The following is a 16,278-nucleotide window of genomic DNA, read 5'->3' on the forward strand; positions in this document are numbered from 1 at the left end:
CCTTCCAGGCCTGTAAGATAAATTTCACCCATGCTCCTTATCTCTTTGACTTTTTGTGTCTCTGACCTTTAGACCTTTTGAAGGTCTCCCCTGATTAGGTCAACTCACTCAGGATAATACCCTTTTTAGGTAACTAAATGAAGGACCTCAATTAATTAATTACATCTGCAAGATTAGTTTTGCTATATAACATAACATAAGCACAGGACTGATATCCCATCATATTCACAGATTCTGCCTGCACTTGAGGGGAGGGGATTATACTACGCCTATACAAGGGGCTGAAATCTTGGAGACCATCTTAGAATTCTGTCCACTGAGGGGCTCATACACGTGACTCTCTCTCTAGAAGGGAGGGCTCTGTGCCACGATGCTACATGTGTTTAGGGAGATCAGGAGCTGGAAACATTTGAGTGTCCTTGTAATAGTGATGGGTCCCTGTTAGGGGGTGTAGTCTTGTTGGGAAGGGAAAGAGTCCAGAGCTCAGAACAGATATCAGTTCTTCTGCATTGAGCTGATGCACACCTACGCTGCCAGCTTTTAGCCAAGCTTCTAAAACAGTGGAAATGAACCTCTGAGACCAGCTAAGCTTGTTCTTTGCTTGATTATGAAATCAAACACAATAATCTTAGCTAATGAAATGGAAATATTCTCCATCTAATCTCATGTTATTGCTCAGAGAAGCTTATTGTTTCTAGTTGGCTTGATTTTTTTTTCCCTTAGTGAGAAATAGCTATTTATTAAACTAGCTTTATGGACTCCCCTATTAAAATGCATTTATCTGCAGGAAAATTCCTTATCACTAGGAAACATTTCAGCCTTCATCTTTAAGTGTGATACTTTGAGATACAAATAACAACTCTTAAAATAATTTAGTAATAAAATGGAGCGTTTGTTCAGTGATGTTGAAATATCATCTGACTAGAATAAGAATTGAATTGAGACTTACTCAATTTTCCCTCCAGGAATCAAAGTCGAAACCATGGCAATTTCAGGTTGAAAATATCAGTAATGGAAGTAGCACACACTTAGGGGGACATTGTTGCTGTGACTTCATGGACATGTGTTTTAGTTGGCACAGTGTGAATTTCTAACTATATCATCAAAGGTGTCCAAATAAAGAGATGCCCATGTTCTCTGAATTCCTTTCTCTCTTTCTTAATAAATTGTGGCTGTTTGATTTCTGCATCATGTGCAGTTTAAAATTCTGCTTTTCTGTAGAAAATGAAACAAACAGCTCTGAAGCTCAAGAGATGTGAAGAGAACGATGGTCTTTTGGAACATCAAAAATAATTTCATAATGAGAAAACAATGCATCATAAGGACAGTTTTACTTTCTTTTTAAGTAATTCAGTAAAATCCCCTTTTTTTAGAGGGAAGGATAGCCATGTGGTTAGGAATATTGAATGCTAATTTCTCTCTTCCTCCTTAAGGAGTAATTCTTATAAGATTTTCTAAGACATATCTAGTTAACTTTTATTCAGTTCCAACTTTGGAATATATAATAAACACTTAAAGCAGCAATCATAAACACTTACATAGTACTTTTTATACACCAGGTACCGAGTACTCTTTATCTGCTGACTCATTTAATTCTCAGAAATCCCTGTTTTGTTTAGTATGTACTATCATTATCCCCATTTCGAGATAGGGAAGGAAATTTAAATAAAATGCCTAAGATCATGTAGTACTTAGCAGAGGCAGAACTTGAACCCACAGAGGAGGTTTCAAGAGCTACACTTGTCACTATGCTACACAATATTCTGGCTTCAGTGCAAGGTGACAGGTAACCTGATATTGATCTTCCAGTCACTTTCGTCTCAGCAAGCAGAGACCCAGACCACCACAGAAGTGTTGTAATAGAAGCTGTTCAAGTTAAGGAAGAATTTCCCGGTAGAATGGGAGGATTCAGGGCTCTCAAGAGGTGTCAGAGAAAAGGGGGCGCTATGGGTGAGCCTGGAGCATCCCCAAGGGCTCAAAAAGGAGGGAAGAACATTTCTCAGCTTTGTGCATTGAAGGGAGGATTGGGATAATCTTCCAAGTGACTTTGGGAGGGATCTAGTTTTGTCTAACTCAAAATAAAATTATACATGTGGACTCCATTGTTAAAAGGCTCTCTCAAAGTATGAGGTCTCATCACTAAAGCAATATATGTGTGTCGCTACATCTGCCTTCACAACTGCTTTTGACCAATCAGTGGGCGATATTTTGAGACACAAAATCTGAAAAAATTGTTTGGTTCTGCAATTACAGTTTGGCAACAGTGGTAGGCAGAAATGTGGTCCCCCAAGGATGTCCATATCTTAATCCCTAAAATCATTCAGTTTGTAACCTTTAAGATAGACTTTTTTACTCAATCTCACTTCTTGGGAATTCATCTAAATTGTATATCAGTAGTCCGTTCATTTTTATTGCAGAGTAGTATTTAGTGATATCTGTGTAGAACAGTTTGTTTAATCACTCACCTGTTGAAGTGAGGATGGACTGCTATGAACATTTGTTTACAGGTTTTTGTGCAAACATAAGTTTTTATTTTTCTGGAATAAATGCCTAAATGAAATTGCTGGGACATATGAAAATTGCACATTTAGTCTTACAAGAAATTGCTAAATTGCTTTCCTCTAAATTTGTGAATTGATTTTCATGTATTTGAGAAAAGTGATCATATAGTTATTTCAATTTTCTCTATGTCTGTGACAATTTCCTGGTTTAATTCTCATTTTGATACTTATACTTTCTCCATAAGAATACGTAGTAGGATTTTTTTGGTTATAATTTATTGTATTTTTTGTTTTGAAGAACTAGATCGTAGATTCATTGATTTTGTTGTTATTGCATTTTTTAACTGATTAGCTGGCACTTTTTACGAATTCCTTCGTTGTGCTTTCCTGATGTTTATTTCATTGTTTTTTCTAAGTTGAGTGCTACGTAATTTATTTTCATTGCCCATTTTTAATAAAGAAACTACCTAAGGCTTTTGAATTTAAGCCTCTAAATTCCCCATCCTTAATTTAGCTATTACTGAGAACTGGGGCCGACCTGACCATGGGAAGTGGGTTTACTTGGCTTAGCAGTGGGGAAGGAACTGAGGGTGTCCAGAGCCTGCAGTCTGGCAAGACCCACCATTCTTTTTTGTTTGTTTGTTTTAATTCAGCTTTTATTTAGATACAGGGGATACATGTGTAGATTTGCTACATAGGTATATTGCACCCAGGTAGTGAGACTAGCACCCAACAGGTAGTTTTTCAACACATGGTCCCCTCCCTTTCTCCCCACTCAGGTAGTCTGCAGTGTCAACTGTTTCCATGTTTATGTCCATGTGTGCTCAATGTTTAGCTCCCACTTATAAGTGAAAATATGTGATAATTGGTTTTATCTTCCTGCATTAATTTGCTTAAGGTTATGGCTTCCAGCTTCATCTGTGTTGCTGTGTAGGAGATGATTTTATTCTTTTTTTTGGCTGCATAGTACTCCATGGTATATATGTATCACAGTTTCTTCATCCAGTCCACCATTGGTGGGCACCTCGATTGATTCCACATCTTTGCTATTCTGAACACTATGGTGATGAACATGTGAATGTATGCGTCTTTTTGGTATATAAAGGTCTAGTTGTCCTTTGCATGTATACCCAGTAATGAGATTGCTGGATCAAATAGCTCCGTTTTAAGTTCCGTGAGAAATATCTAAACTGCTTTCCACAGTGGCTGAACCCATCCTTCTTAATAAGGTTATAGACTTTCACTTTGAAGCAGGTAGTTGGTTTTGATATTTTTCTGAAGATCTGTCTTTTCTCATTTTTTTCACTGCATATCAACAGTGGGCCCTTAACATCCAATGGCAAATATGCCCTTTCCTGACTCCCCAATCTCTACAAAAACAAACAAAATCCCAAGTGAATGCAGTAAAACATGATGGGCTCCTACTCTCTGGAACTGTGAATATTTAGTTGGACTGGTTATAGAAAGCAAAATGTTGAAAGCGTAAAGTGAAAAATCTAAGTGGTGCTCAAGTCAGAGGATTTGAACGTGAGATGTCACAGGCAGGAGTCAAGATGATTCGCATACCTCCAGTGACAGGTACAGTACTTGATACGAAGATTTTGTTTCCACAATTCCAAATCAATTTATCACACTGAGTAATTACTGAGGTGGTGCATTAAAGGCAGGCATATGAAAAATCCTTGATGAGAACACACTCTTCTTTGCTTATGGTATTGGGAAGTAAAAGAAGAAAGGGATGGATTATTTTGCGTACCTACTCTGTACTTTTTAAATATTATGAATGGTGTAACATGAAGTTCTTGCAGTTCTGTTGTGAAGGGGATATTTTTATCTGCACTTTATAGGCAGAGGTGCATCAAGTTGAAGCAGTATGTATCAGACCTCGGGAGGTACCAGAGCAAGAATTTGAGGACTGGCCTCTCTGAATCCAGATCCCACGTTTTCACAATGCTTAAATAGATCACTAACAAAGAGACAAATGTTTGATTACAATAGATAGTTAAGCACACAGCCATAGCCTAACAATAACAAAAGTACTTCATTGAATAACACGAAAAGCATGAGCAAAATTAAAGATGAACATAAAAACAGAAAAAGCAACGGAAACAAATATGGTTGGCCAACAATGTATATAATATTGTAATTAATTTAAATTATGTTTCTAAGTGGAAAAACAGAAGATAATGACAGACAATTTGCAGGTACTGAGAATGGATAACAACATATGGAAAACATTGTTTGACTGCATTAATCAAAGCAACGATATAAATACACAACTACTACAATTTGTTCACTTAGTAAATCAGCAAACCTAGCTGAGGTGTGTGTGATGAAATGGAGACTAAACTGATATTATCATTGTGGAAAAAATGGAAATATGTTTCAGCATCTTTGGATATTTTTTTTTTTTTTTTTTTTTTTTTTTTTGAGATGGAGTCTCGCTCTGTCACCCAGGCTGGAGTGCAGTGGCGCGATCTCGGCTCACTGCAAGCTCCGCCTCCCGGGTTCACGCCATTCTCCTGCCTCAGGCTCTCCGAGTAGCTGGGACTACAGGCGCCCGCCACCACGCCCGGCTAATTTTTTGTATTTTTAGTAGAGACGGGATTTCACCGTGGTCTCGATCTCCTGACCTTGCGATCCGCCCGCTTCGGCCTCCCAAAGTGCTGGGATTACAAGCGTGAGCCACCGCGCCCGGCCTGGATATATTTTTTTAAATTAACTTTTGATCCTCTAATTCTCCTGATAATCTATTTTCAATGCATATATATATATATATATATATATATATATATATACACATACATATATATATACATATATATATACACCAAACTCCAGAAATGCTTACCCGATAAAGATATTCTTTTCACTATTCCTGATATCAAATTAGGTGACACGGTGTCACATATGGCCAAATTATCTGTCAATAAAAGTCTGTAATGTGTGCAGATTTCTAGATCTCTGATGCTCTCTTTACTTTCTAAAAAATTGTTTTTTCTTCTACCCCTTCACCTTTCGTTGGTCTCTTTGTCCTAATATCTGGACTTCAAATAGTTGCTATTAAACCTCTAAAATCAATCAGCCTCTGGCTGTTCTGTCATTAGAAGTTAACTGCCTTCCCATTAATCCATTAATTGTGAAGATTAATTGGAAGAGCTATTCAAACTCAGGCTATAAGTTGGAGCATGTAAGCCAGTGTTTGCGTCCAAATGAAAGCTTAGCTCAATAACGTCACAGAGAATTAACAATTATATATATATATAAAATCTACTCATGGCTCCTATAGGAGAAAATGCATAGAAATTTATAGGCTGCTGTCTAAATGAATTACTTGACAACTAGAAAATTATCCCTGTCTTTAGTTTAGCTCTAGGAAAACATGCTGATAAATAGTTACTTGTTTTAAATTGCAGCAACATTTTTTTTTTTTTTTTAGATTTAAGCCAACGACTGACAGAATTAGAAGCTCATGTTTGTTATTTCAAATATCTAAAACCAAGATTCTCAAGTAAATCTTAATTTTCATGTCGATGTCAAATTAATACTTGAAGAAGCTAAAAAATTGTGTAGTAGTCTACCCTCATGGCATTTAATCGAGTTGAAATATCATTTTAGGTAGTGATGAAAGGATGAGAGATGATGCCAGGATTGGCTCATATTTCGTCACCTATGCTTAGAAAAATTATATTTTATTCAATCCTAGGTGTATTGTCAATTTTCCCTAAACTTATTCTTTTTCTCATCAGAATGTGACAGTGTAGCAGCTTCCTCCACACACCGTCAGGTGCCATGGCTACTATATAGGGAGAGAGGGGTGGGGTGTGACACCACAGAAGTTCCTTCAGTCCTTCGGGCTGTGTTCCTTCACAGTCCCATGAAACAGTATGGAAAGCATAAGGACATTATGAAAGGAACAACGCTCATCACTGGACAGAAATTAATTTGCAGCTCTATTTTAGTAGTTCCCAGACTAGCATGGTTCTGGCTGTGGGACACAATCGTGGGAAGTTTTACATCTACCCGAGGTGATGCTACCAGGCAGTTAGGATGAATCACTGAGGATGCACACCACAGAGATGCGACAACCCTGCAACGTGGAGCTGATCCATAGAATTTTATTTTTATTTTTATTTTTAATTTTAGTTTAGAGATGGGGTGTTGCTCTGTTGTCCAGGCTGGCGTGCACTGGTGTGATCATAGCTCAGGGCAGCTTCAAACTCCTGGGCTCAAGAGATCCTCCTGCCTCAGCCGCCCGAGTGGCTAGGATTCCAGGCTATTTTTTTTTTTTTTTAAGAGGTGGGTCTCGACATCTTGCTTAGGCTGATCTTGAACTCCTGGCCTCAAGAGATCTTCCAAGCCTTGGCCTTGAAAGTGCTGGGACTACAAGCATGAGCGAGCACACCTGGCCTATAATACCTTTTACCAGCTGGCTGATGCTGCTTTTTAAACATACTTGTGTCTTCTGAGTGCTTAAAATGGACTTTGGTGGCTCTTTTTTGGTGCTGAGTGTAGACTGTACAGCTGCAGCTGTGAGGATGAGATGGCAGAGCTGGGGGAAAGCTCCATGGTATGGAGATAAATGATGCCCACCCAAAGGAAATCAAGCAGAGGCTGTTTATTTAGAGTTTGCTGCAGCAAGGTGGTTGGCCACCACCATTTGAGTTTGGCAGAGACTCAAAGGCAGGCAGAGGAGAGGAAACTTTACATTGGAGTAAAGGGGCAGGCTCAGGTATGCCCTGGTTGGAGGCCTTGGCTAGGGGAGGCTGTAGGCAGGCTGACCAGAAGTGGGGCATCCTATGGGATTAGTTAGAGGTATACATTTGGCTTTCTCTATACTTAGTAAAATTTCTAAATATCTCATAAACATATTCAGCCAGTTCTAAATTGGAAACACGGGCAAAAATGAGGGAAGCTGTAAGTTATTAAGTCCTGGCTATTTGGGCTGATATGATTTGGCTGTGTCCCCATTCAAATCTCAACTTGAATTGTATCTCCCAGAATTCCCACGTGTTGTGGGAGGGACCCAGGTGGAGGTAATTGAATTAGGGGGTCCGGGCTTTCCCGTGCTATTCTCGTGATAGTGAGTAAGTGTCGTGAGATCTGATGGGTTGGTCAGGGTTTTCCGCTTTTGCTGCTTCCTCATTTTCTCTTGCAGCCGCCGTGATTCTGAGGCCTCCCCAGCTATGTGAAACTGTGAGTCCAATTAAATCTCTTTTTCTTCCCAGTCTCGGGTATGTCTTTATCAGCAGCATGGAAACGGACTAAAACAGGGGCCAGTTGCTACAGGAGTTATTATTTGGCTTCTTGCACTGGTTGCTGCAGACAGAAGTCTGGCTTCCTGGACTGGCTCCTGTAGATAGTAGGTTGGCTCCCTGAGCTAGTTACTACAGGTTCTGTTTTTTGCATGTAGACTGGCCATTTCCCATTTGTGTATTCAGTCTCTCACTGGGCAGGAAACAGAGGTACATCAGGTACTGGGTTGTGTGTCATGCTAGGGCGAGGAGACAAGACTTCACCTGGGATCCCGAAGTGAACCTGAAATTTGTAGCAGTAGCCCAGACTGGGTTTATGGTTAGATAACAATGTCATTGTCAAAAATTTCTGAATGAAATCTTGACTTACAAATAATAATTTTTGATATATGCAAACATAATTCCATACTTTCTTAAATATGTTGATGATTTCCAATTTTAACTGGATGGAAATTGTAATATAGATTGGAGTAAAATGTTTTGTTCAAGAAAATAGACTTCTTGAAGGGAAGGCCGTTCCTTAATCCTGAATTTGTCAATGGACTATTTGGAATAGGTCTAAATAAACTGTTTTCTGATGGGAACGAGACTCCGATCTTTCCAAAGCTTCCTGTCAAAGGTCTCACCCTGCCTCTGGTGTATGATGATTTTTGATGACGTAAACTATGTTTGCTACCTATTGTATCTATTCTAGTCTATTCTCCAATGCATATTTTTATGGGACATATGATTCTTTAGCAGGCATGTAACTAATTTTGACATGTCTTCCAAATAACTGAGAAGATGACTACTCAGTAGCAACTAAGCTGAATACCACTGAAAATCAGCCCTATTTTTTTTTTTTTTTGACAAGTATATTTTAGGTCACCAGTACTTGTTTCAACAAAGTACTGGCTCAGAATAGAAGATCTGGCACCGTATTGCCTGAGTTTAAATACACTTTCTACCACCTATTAGTCATGGGTCCTTAGGTAAATTGTTTAATTTTCCTAATTTAATTATTTAATAATTATTTAATTCTTGTGATCTTTTTTCCTCAAGTGTCCCTAGAGTTAATATTATCAAATATATTGGGTGTTTATCAGGATCAAATGAGTTAATTCATGTAAAGCACTGAGAATGTAGCACCTAATAATATATACCTATTATCTTAGTACAGGTAGTATTACACACAGATTAAGAAAATTGAATTACTTTTATTAAAAACTGAACAACTTTTATTTGCTTATGAGAATTATGCATTAAAGCTATTTGTAAAATAAAATTTTCATTAATTGAGCTATATTAAAATATTTTCAGTATACCTTGCATCAATAAAGATGCAAGCTATAGTGAAGGAGGCTATTGAGATTTTCTGTATATACAATCTGCCAGAGATCTAATTTGCCATTTACTTTTTAATGACAATGGTAAGTTTTTCTTTCATGTAAAGAGTAAATGGTGACTTCTCTGAGATATTGAATGGAAACCCATAGATTTGTATGTATATGGTGTATGTGTATGAAAATGACTCAGCATATGTTTTTCTAGTGTGGATATTCTAACAGAATTCATTAAAACATATTGTAGATGTAACTAGTATACATACATTTTTAATGAAAAGACTAAAGCTATTGTTTTACTATTTCCAACTGATACCAAGGTTAATATGGAAATTCTAATATGACTGAGAAAAGTCAAATAAAATGTAATACAATTTTGAATAAGCATGGAGTAATGAGAGTGATGTTCATTTCTTCTCTAATTGAAGGAAACAATGATGAACTCAGCATACCCAGCTGCATTTTTAATTGTACAAACTTCCATGAAATGTTTGGTTACTCCATTACTAAATTTCACTAGTGAATGGAGACGTCCATGGTCTCCTGTGCCCCTTTTTACCAAGAATCTTGCCTGTGGCTCAGCAGTAGAAGGAGCAGGATGATATGCCAATCTGATATAGCACTTAATTTTTTAAAAATGCAATTATGTTTTAGGCTGAAATAGCTAAAATGTTATTTCCAATTTGAAAAGCCCCCTACTTAAATGCCTGTATACTCACGTGCACTGAATAATCTTTATTTGCATCTGAAAATTAGCTGTAAATTAGAGCTAATAATCATTGAAAGTTCTAGCTGTGAGATGACTCCAGGAGCAGACCAGTTTGCTGAGTTGCTTTACCAGATTCTAGAATATTGTTTCTCAACCTTGGCACTATTGACGTTTGAGACCAGACCATTCTTTGTGGTGGAAGGCTACCCTGTGTTTTGTCGAATGTTTAACAGCACTCCTGGATTCAACCCAGTAGATGCCAGAAGTATCCTCTCTTAGTTGTGATGACAAAAGTGTCTTCAGATATTGCTCATACTTCTTGGAAGTGGGGAGCAGTAGGGTGAAATTACCTCTGGTTGAGAGCCTCTAAATTGGAATGTGGTCCTTAGCTTTGCAAGTCTAGATGCTGTGTTTTATTGGTGCAGTCAGAGAAAACTGGTTTTCTGGAATTAAACTCAGGAGACTTATGCTTAATCCAGAATTCCAATTTAATTTATTATGTAGAGAAAAATATCATATTTACTCCAGACTGATTATTACTGTTTGAGATTCCCTTCCTCTGTTGTCAAGACTATTGAAGACCAAACGGGAAATAAAAAAAATAGCATGACAAACCTGGAACTGGAGTACACACTCCCTGAGAGAATTTATTCATGTTATTATGGTGTGTGATGGAATTCCTACACATCAAACCTAAAGAAATAATAATTATAGTCATGGTATTCTTACATAGTGGATTCTGGACCCCAACTCGCGTTATAGATGCGGTTCTACCACAATGAGAAGAGCAAATTAATCAAACTGTGTTCAATGATCTCATCTGTAAGAGAGTAACATTAATATATCAAGAAGGGGGGGTCAAGATTAGTTACTATGTGTGGCAGGATTATAACTTCCTAGCACAGAGTGTTCTCTAAACGTGTCTTAGTTATTATTAATTCTGTAAGAATAACTACAATATATCATTGTTAAATAAACATACAACAGATTGTAGGGGCAGGTATATGCTCATGGTAAAGAATAAAAATGCCGTGTAACCACCAAGGCCAACAACCAAAACTTGACCAAATATCACAAGCCCCCTGTGTGCCCTTCCGTTTTCCATGTTACATGTTTTTCTCCCCAAAAATGGAAAAAAATACGCCTTCTTTTGTTTTAATTCCACTCTTTTAAAGCTAGAGGTAGAACAATATTGATTCTTAATTTATAGTTGGCAAAAACAAATGAACAATAATTATATGTTCGCTAGAGTGGTTGTACCAGAGAGGCATTACATCCAAAACATCGATCTCAATCTACATAATTGATTGTGAATTGCAATTAAACACCCTTTTCACCACACTTACACCTGCATGCTGAAAATGATTTTAAAAATCCCTAGTTCTAGTAATCACACACCCACATATGCACCCTCCTCCCATATATGTAATACACTCTCTTGTGTGTGTAAACATACATGCCACAGTTTCCACAGCATACTAAAACATTTTTGTTGTTGCCTGTAAGTCCATGGGTTGTATATCTTTTTATGTCTACATTCCTTATTCTTGAATTACAACTGGATTGGCTGGCGTTAGTACGTAAGCTAGTTGATTGACATGCAGGAACTGTCTGTTGTAATGGTGAAAGAATTTAAGGTAAGAGTAAGAAAAGCTAGACTTTGAATGAAAATGAGACAATCTTGAAAAGTAAAATACTACCTCAGGTAAGCTCTTGGGAAAGGCATTCAAGAACAAATTAGGTTCAGGTATAATAAGTTTAATAAAATTTCAGGTGAATCTAGATAATTCTTACATTTATTTCAATAATTGCTTACCATTAATGAAAACATTTGTGACAATAACCCTGTATAATTTTAAATTATGGAATGTATATGTTAAAAACTAAATAGGAGAGAAATATTTTTCTGATTAGTGCAAAAATGGGAACAACTTAAAAGTATAAAATAAAAGGCAAATGCTTTAAAGATGACATCGAATGAAGAATTGGCTGAATAAATTAAACATGTATGGATTTCATGATACACATGAGATTATTATACTTTCCCTCGCTCTTTGTGCTTTATATTTTAATATTAAAAGCAATTATGTGATTCACATGAAAGGGTAGATAGACGATAAATATGTATATACATTAATATGTATATGTACATATTGATACATATGTAAATGTATGTGCATGTGTAATATATTTTATATGAAACATCATAATTATAAGCCTGTGACTATGCCACTATTACCACAAAGGGGTCCCAATCCAGAGCCCAAGAAAGGGTTCTTGGATCTTGCACAAGAAAGAATTCAGGGTGAGTCCGCAGTGCAAAGCAAAAGCAAGCTTATTAAAAAAGTAAAGTGGTGAAAGTTCAGTGATTCCATAGACAGAGTAGGGCATTCCTGAAAGTAAGAGGAATAATGCATCCACCCTTGGTACAAATACTTGTGTGTGTATATATATATATATACATACACATACACACATGTGTGTATATATATATATATATATATATACACACACATGTGTATATATATGTGTGTGTGTATGTATATATATGATTAGAAAAGATCATGGGGAGATGAGCTCTGCTACAAGGGTTTGTGATAAAGGATTACTTTTCTTAATTACCATATTTTGCAAGAATCAATTAATATCTTTAAAGCAAAATTAGGAATGCTTTTATTCTCAAGTTATTGGGGTATCAGGACACGCCTAAGTCTGTGTCTGTTTAGTAAACGTTATCAATCTGTTCCCTTAACCGTAAGCATCTAGAGGCTAGGAATACGTAACTTTCTGGGAATGCAGCCCACCAAGTCTCAGCCTCATTTTCCGGGCCCTCACTCAAGATGGAGTCACTCTGGTTCTAACACCTCTGACACCACCTACCCCCAATTAGAGCATTCCATCACATTAAAACCGTGTAAATTTATGTTGATTCTGCTTTTCTCTCAAGGTAACCAAGATCCTGAATTTTATAATTTTTATTTCTTTTTGTAAAAGCAGTTTTTTAAACTCATATATGTCCCTAAACAACATACAGTATTACTTAGCTTGGCTTTTTAAGATTCTCAAAACGATCAACATACTGTGTATTATTTTATAACGATTTTGTTTTCTTTAAAAATGTTGCTTCTAAGATTCAACTATTTTGTTTTGTGGTGTTGTTTCTTTCACTGGTGTGTATTATTCTATTGTGAAAAGCACTATGTTTTATTTGTTCTTTGGCCATTGGACAGCTGGTTGTTAATTTTTTTTTTTTTTTTTTTGCTATGATGAGCAATGTTGCTAGAAATCATACATGTCTGCTGGTGCATAAATGCAAGCTCCTCTGAGTACTTTTTTTATTTTCATGGGACACAAAATTACTAGTATTTGTATATTACCTTTGGGTAAAAAGACAAAACTCCTTGAGACTGGGGGTTCATCATAAAGGACCTACGTATATCAAAGGGACTGGTGGAACATAGGGTATGGGAAAGTTCAAATATACATCTAATGACAAGCTGTTTTTATAAAAGTAGTTGCTCAAGTTTATACTCCCACGAGCAATGTGTCAGAGCTTCTTTTTGCCTACATTTTGCTAGTCTAATGTCTGTAAACTAGTATCCTTTTGTAGTCCCAGTTTACATCTCTTTTTGCTGATAAGTTTGAGGATCAATTTATATAGGGTCTGTGCTGTGAAGTCTGTTTTTTGAGACAGAGTCTTACTCTGTCACCCAGGCTGGAGTGCAGTGCAGTGGTGTGATCTCGGCTCACTGCAACCTCTGCCTCTCGGGTTGAAGCGATTCTCCTGCCTCAGCCTCCCTAGCAGCTAATACAACAGGCATGTGCCACCATGCCCTGTTAATTTATTTCTAGTAGAGATGGGGTTTCACCATGTTGGCCAGACTTGTCTTGAACTCCTGACCTCAAGTAATCCGCCTGCCTCAGCCTCCCAAAGTGCTGGGACTACAGGTGTGAGCCACCACGCCAGGCTGTGCTGTGAAGTCTGATCATGCCTTGTATTATTTTTGTTAATGTGTGTCATGATTTAACAGTGGTTTTTGTTTTACTTTATTCTGTATTTTATTTTCCTTTATTTGGAATACTAATTGTATACTAGGTTATAGGTTTTTCAAGTACTTTCTCCATTTTGTGATTTTTCTTTTTAATTTCTTTGCAGTGTCTTGAAAACCTTAAGTATTTAATTTTCATACAGTTAAATTTGTGAATCTTTTATAATGAAGTATAACCTTTTCTACCTTAAGATATTGTTTTATTATATAATTTTATGATTTTTAAAATATTTTCATATTCTCCTGTCTTTAAGTTTTTTCTTTTCTCATTGAACTTAATAGACTTCCAGTAGAATAGCCCCTATAAGTAGTAGGCATATTTTTAGAGATCTTTGATCCTAGTTTTTGATGTTGTTGTTTTACTTGTTTGTTGTCTTGTCTATTGATTCCACGAAAGCCATCAGCACTAACTAACCCTACCGTGGCATTGTTCCTCCTGGCAGATGACTGTGACGATCCTCTTGTGTCTGCCTTGCCTCAGGCATCCTTCAGCAGTTCTTCTGAGCTCTCCAGCAGTCATGGTCCTGGATTTGCAAGGCTGAATAGAAGAGATGGTAAGGCTGCTTTTCTCCTCTGACTGGCCCATAGAAAATCTCACTAGTTTTTCATTATCTTTGCATACAGTCATTATGAATGATACATTGTAAAAGAAAGTAAATTTCTAAATAAGCAAATGGTTAAAACTCATGAGATGTATGTGACATCTAGCTTTTGTTCTGGAATGTGGAAGGGATACATCATATATTACAAAGAATTGAGTTCCTTCCATCTGACAAGCTTTTTATATATCTTACTAAATATCTTCTTCAATAATATGCAATCCTTATGGACACATTAGTGATGAAACCTTAATTGGCCTTCAGTTTCAAGTTAAAGAAGTAATTTTCAAAAACGCTAATTATTTAAAAATAACAATCCCTCAGTGTTTTGAATTCTCAATGTGGTTGACATGATTTTCTTATCAGCTGAAGAATAGGAACATAATAAGATTTTCATGGTCCTTTAGGAGTACTCAGCCAGGTGTGGTGGTTCATGCCTGTAATGCCAACACTTTAGGAGGCTGAGGTGGGAAGATCACTTGAGGAGGAGTTTGAGAGCAGCCTGGGCAACACCACAAGAGTTTGTCTCTACAAAATAATAAAAAATAAATTTGCGTGTGGTCCATGCCTGTAGTCTCAGCTATGGCTGAAGCAGGAGTATCACTGAACTCAGAAGTTGGAGACTACAGTGAGCTATGATTGTGCCACTGAACTAGAGCCTGGGCGACAGTGAGACCCTGTCTCAAAAAAAAAAAAAAAAACAAAACAAACTCAGTTCATCTTAGTTTGTGTTTGATCACTTGAATATGTTAGAAGGAAACTGAAGATAATTAAATGGCACCTTGCTGTAGAAGTAAGACAGAATTTCAAAAACACTGTGTACTTAGAGACAGAGTATCACTGTGATCTCTTTTCATAACATGCTAAGGTAAAATTCATCCGCACATGCATTGGAGGAAAACACACTTGGCAATACTAATACAGAAAACATTTTAACAATCATAAAAAGTTTTAATGCATGATGTTGTTTCTCTCATTTATTCTCCTCCTCTCATGGCAACATCAGTCAGTCACTTCTAATTTTACTCTTGGATGTTATCCTTAATATGTGCTTAATGCATGAGTACACTGAACATTGAACATGACCAATGTGTGTGTGTGTGTGTGTGTGTGTGTATTTTGCCATCTGGTATACATAATATATATCACACATAGTTCTAATTACAATATAGATATAACACTTTAACACGATTTTAAGCTTAAGTTTATTTTAAAATTTCATTTCGTATTATTGGAGATACCTACTTTTGTGTTCTTCTGAATGTGAAGGTATCAATGGAGAGTGAGAACTGAGATCCTTCTGTCAGATGGGAAATTGGGGGGTGCTTGAATATATTTGTGTAGATAATGCTAGCCTTTTCCTTTTGAGTGACTTGCAGTGAGAGTTATTGGTCACACAGGACTGTCTCTTCCTCTTTGCAATTCTGAGTCCCTGACCCATCAGGGGACTTGCCTAGCCACTCTGATGGCCATTGCAGACCCTGTACCTATGGACCCACCAGGAGGAATGCTGTTATTGCAATGCTAATCCTAGAATAAGGTCTCCATTCTGTGCTTCTTTATAAAGAAAAGCAGAGTTTGACATTTACCACCACTTCATTTGAGTCATAAAAACTTTCACAGAATGTGGGCCTGTGAAAGGAACACAACATTTTAATTTACCTATTTATCTAGATTTCCTTTGTTGAGGTTCAATACATCACAAAAATATATGTTATTAATTAGATCAAATCATATTTTTCATTAATTTATATACTCATCAGGAGTCTCCATCAGTGGGACTCATTTTCATTCTTAATTCATTTCTATGGCTCTTGGTAAAACACAATATCAAACTTCACGA

General features: G+C 36.9%; 1 protein-coding gene across 9 annotated transcripts in view; it reads left to right on the forward strand.

Annotated features, from left to right (window-relative positions):
• CNTNAP4 (contactin associated protein family member 4) overlaps positions 1 to 16,278 on the forward strand; it is a 336,779-nt gene that overhangs the window by 68,378 nt on the left and 252,123 nt on the right. For all 9 annotated transcript variants that reach the window (XR_010114325.1, XM_055299622.2, XM_063612412.1 and 6 more), the window contains exon 2: positions 14,280 to 14,390. Coding sequence is in view for 7 of the 9 variants with exons in the window: in XM_063612412.1 (XP_063468482.1) it covers positions 14,280 to 14,390 (111 nt within the window). In the remaining 2 variants the exon portion in view is untranslated. The remainder of the gene's footprint in view (positions 1 to 14,279; positions 14,391 to 16,278) is intronic.

Source organism: Symphalangus syndactylus, chromosome 11, assembly GCF_028878055.3.
Source record: "Symphalangus syndactylus isolate Jambi chromosome 11, NHGRI_mSymSyn1-v2.1_pri, whole genome shotgun sequence".
NCBI lineage: Eukaryota > Metazoa > Chordata > Mammalia > Primates > Hylobatidae > Symphalangus > Symphalangus syndactylus.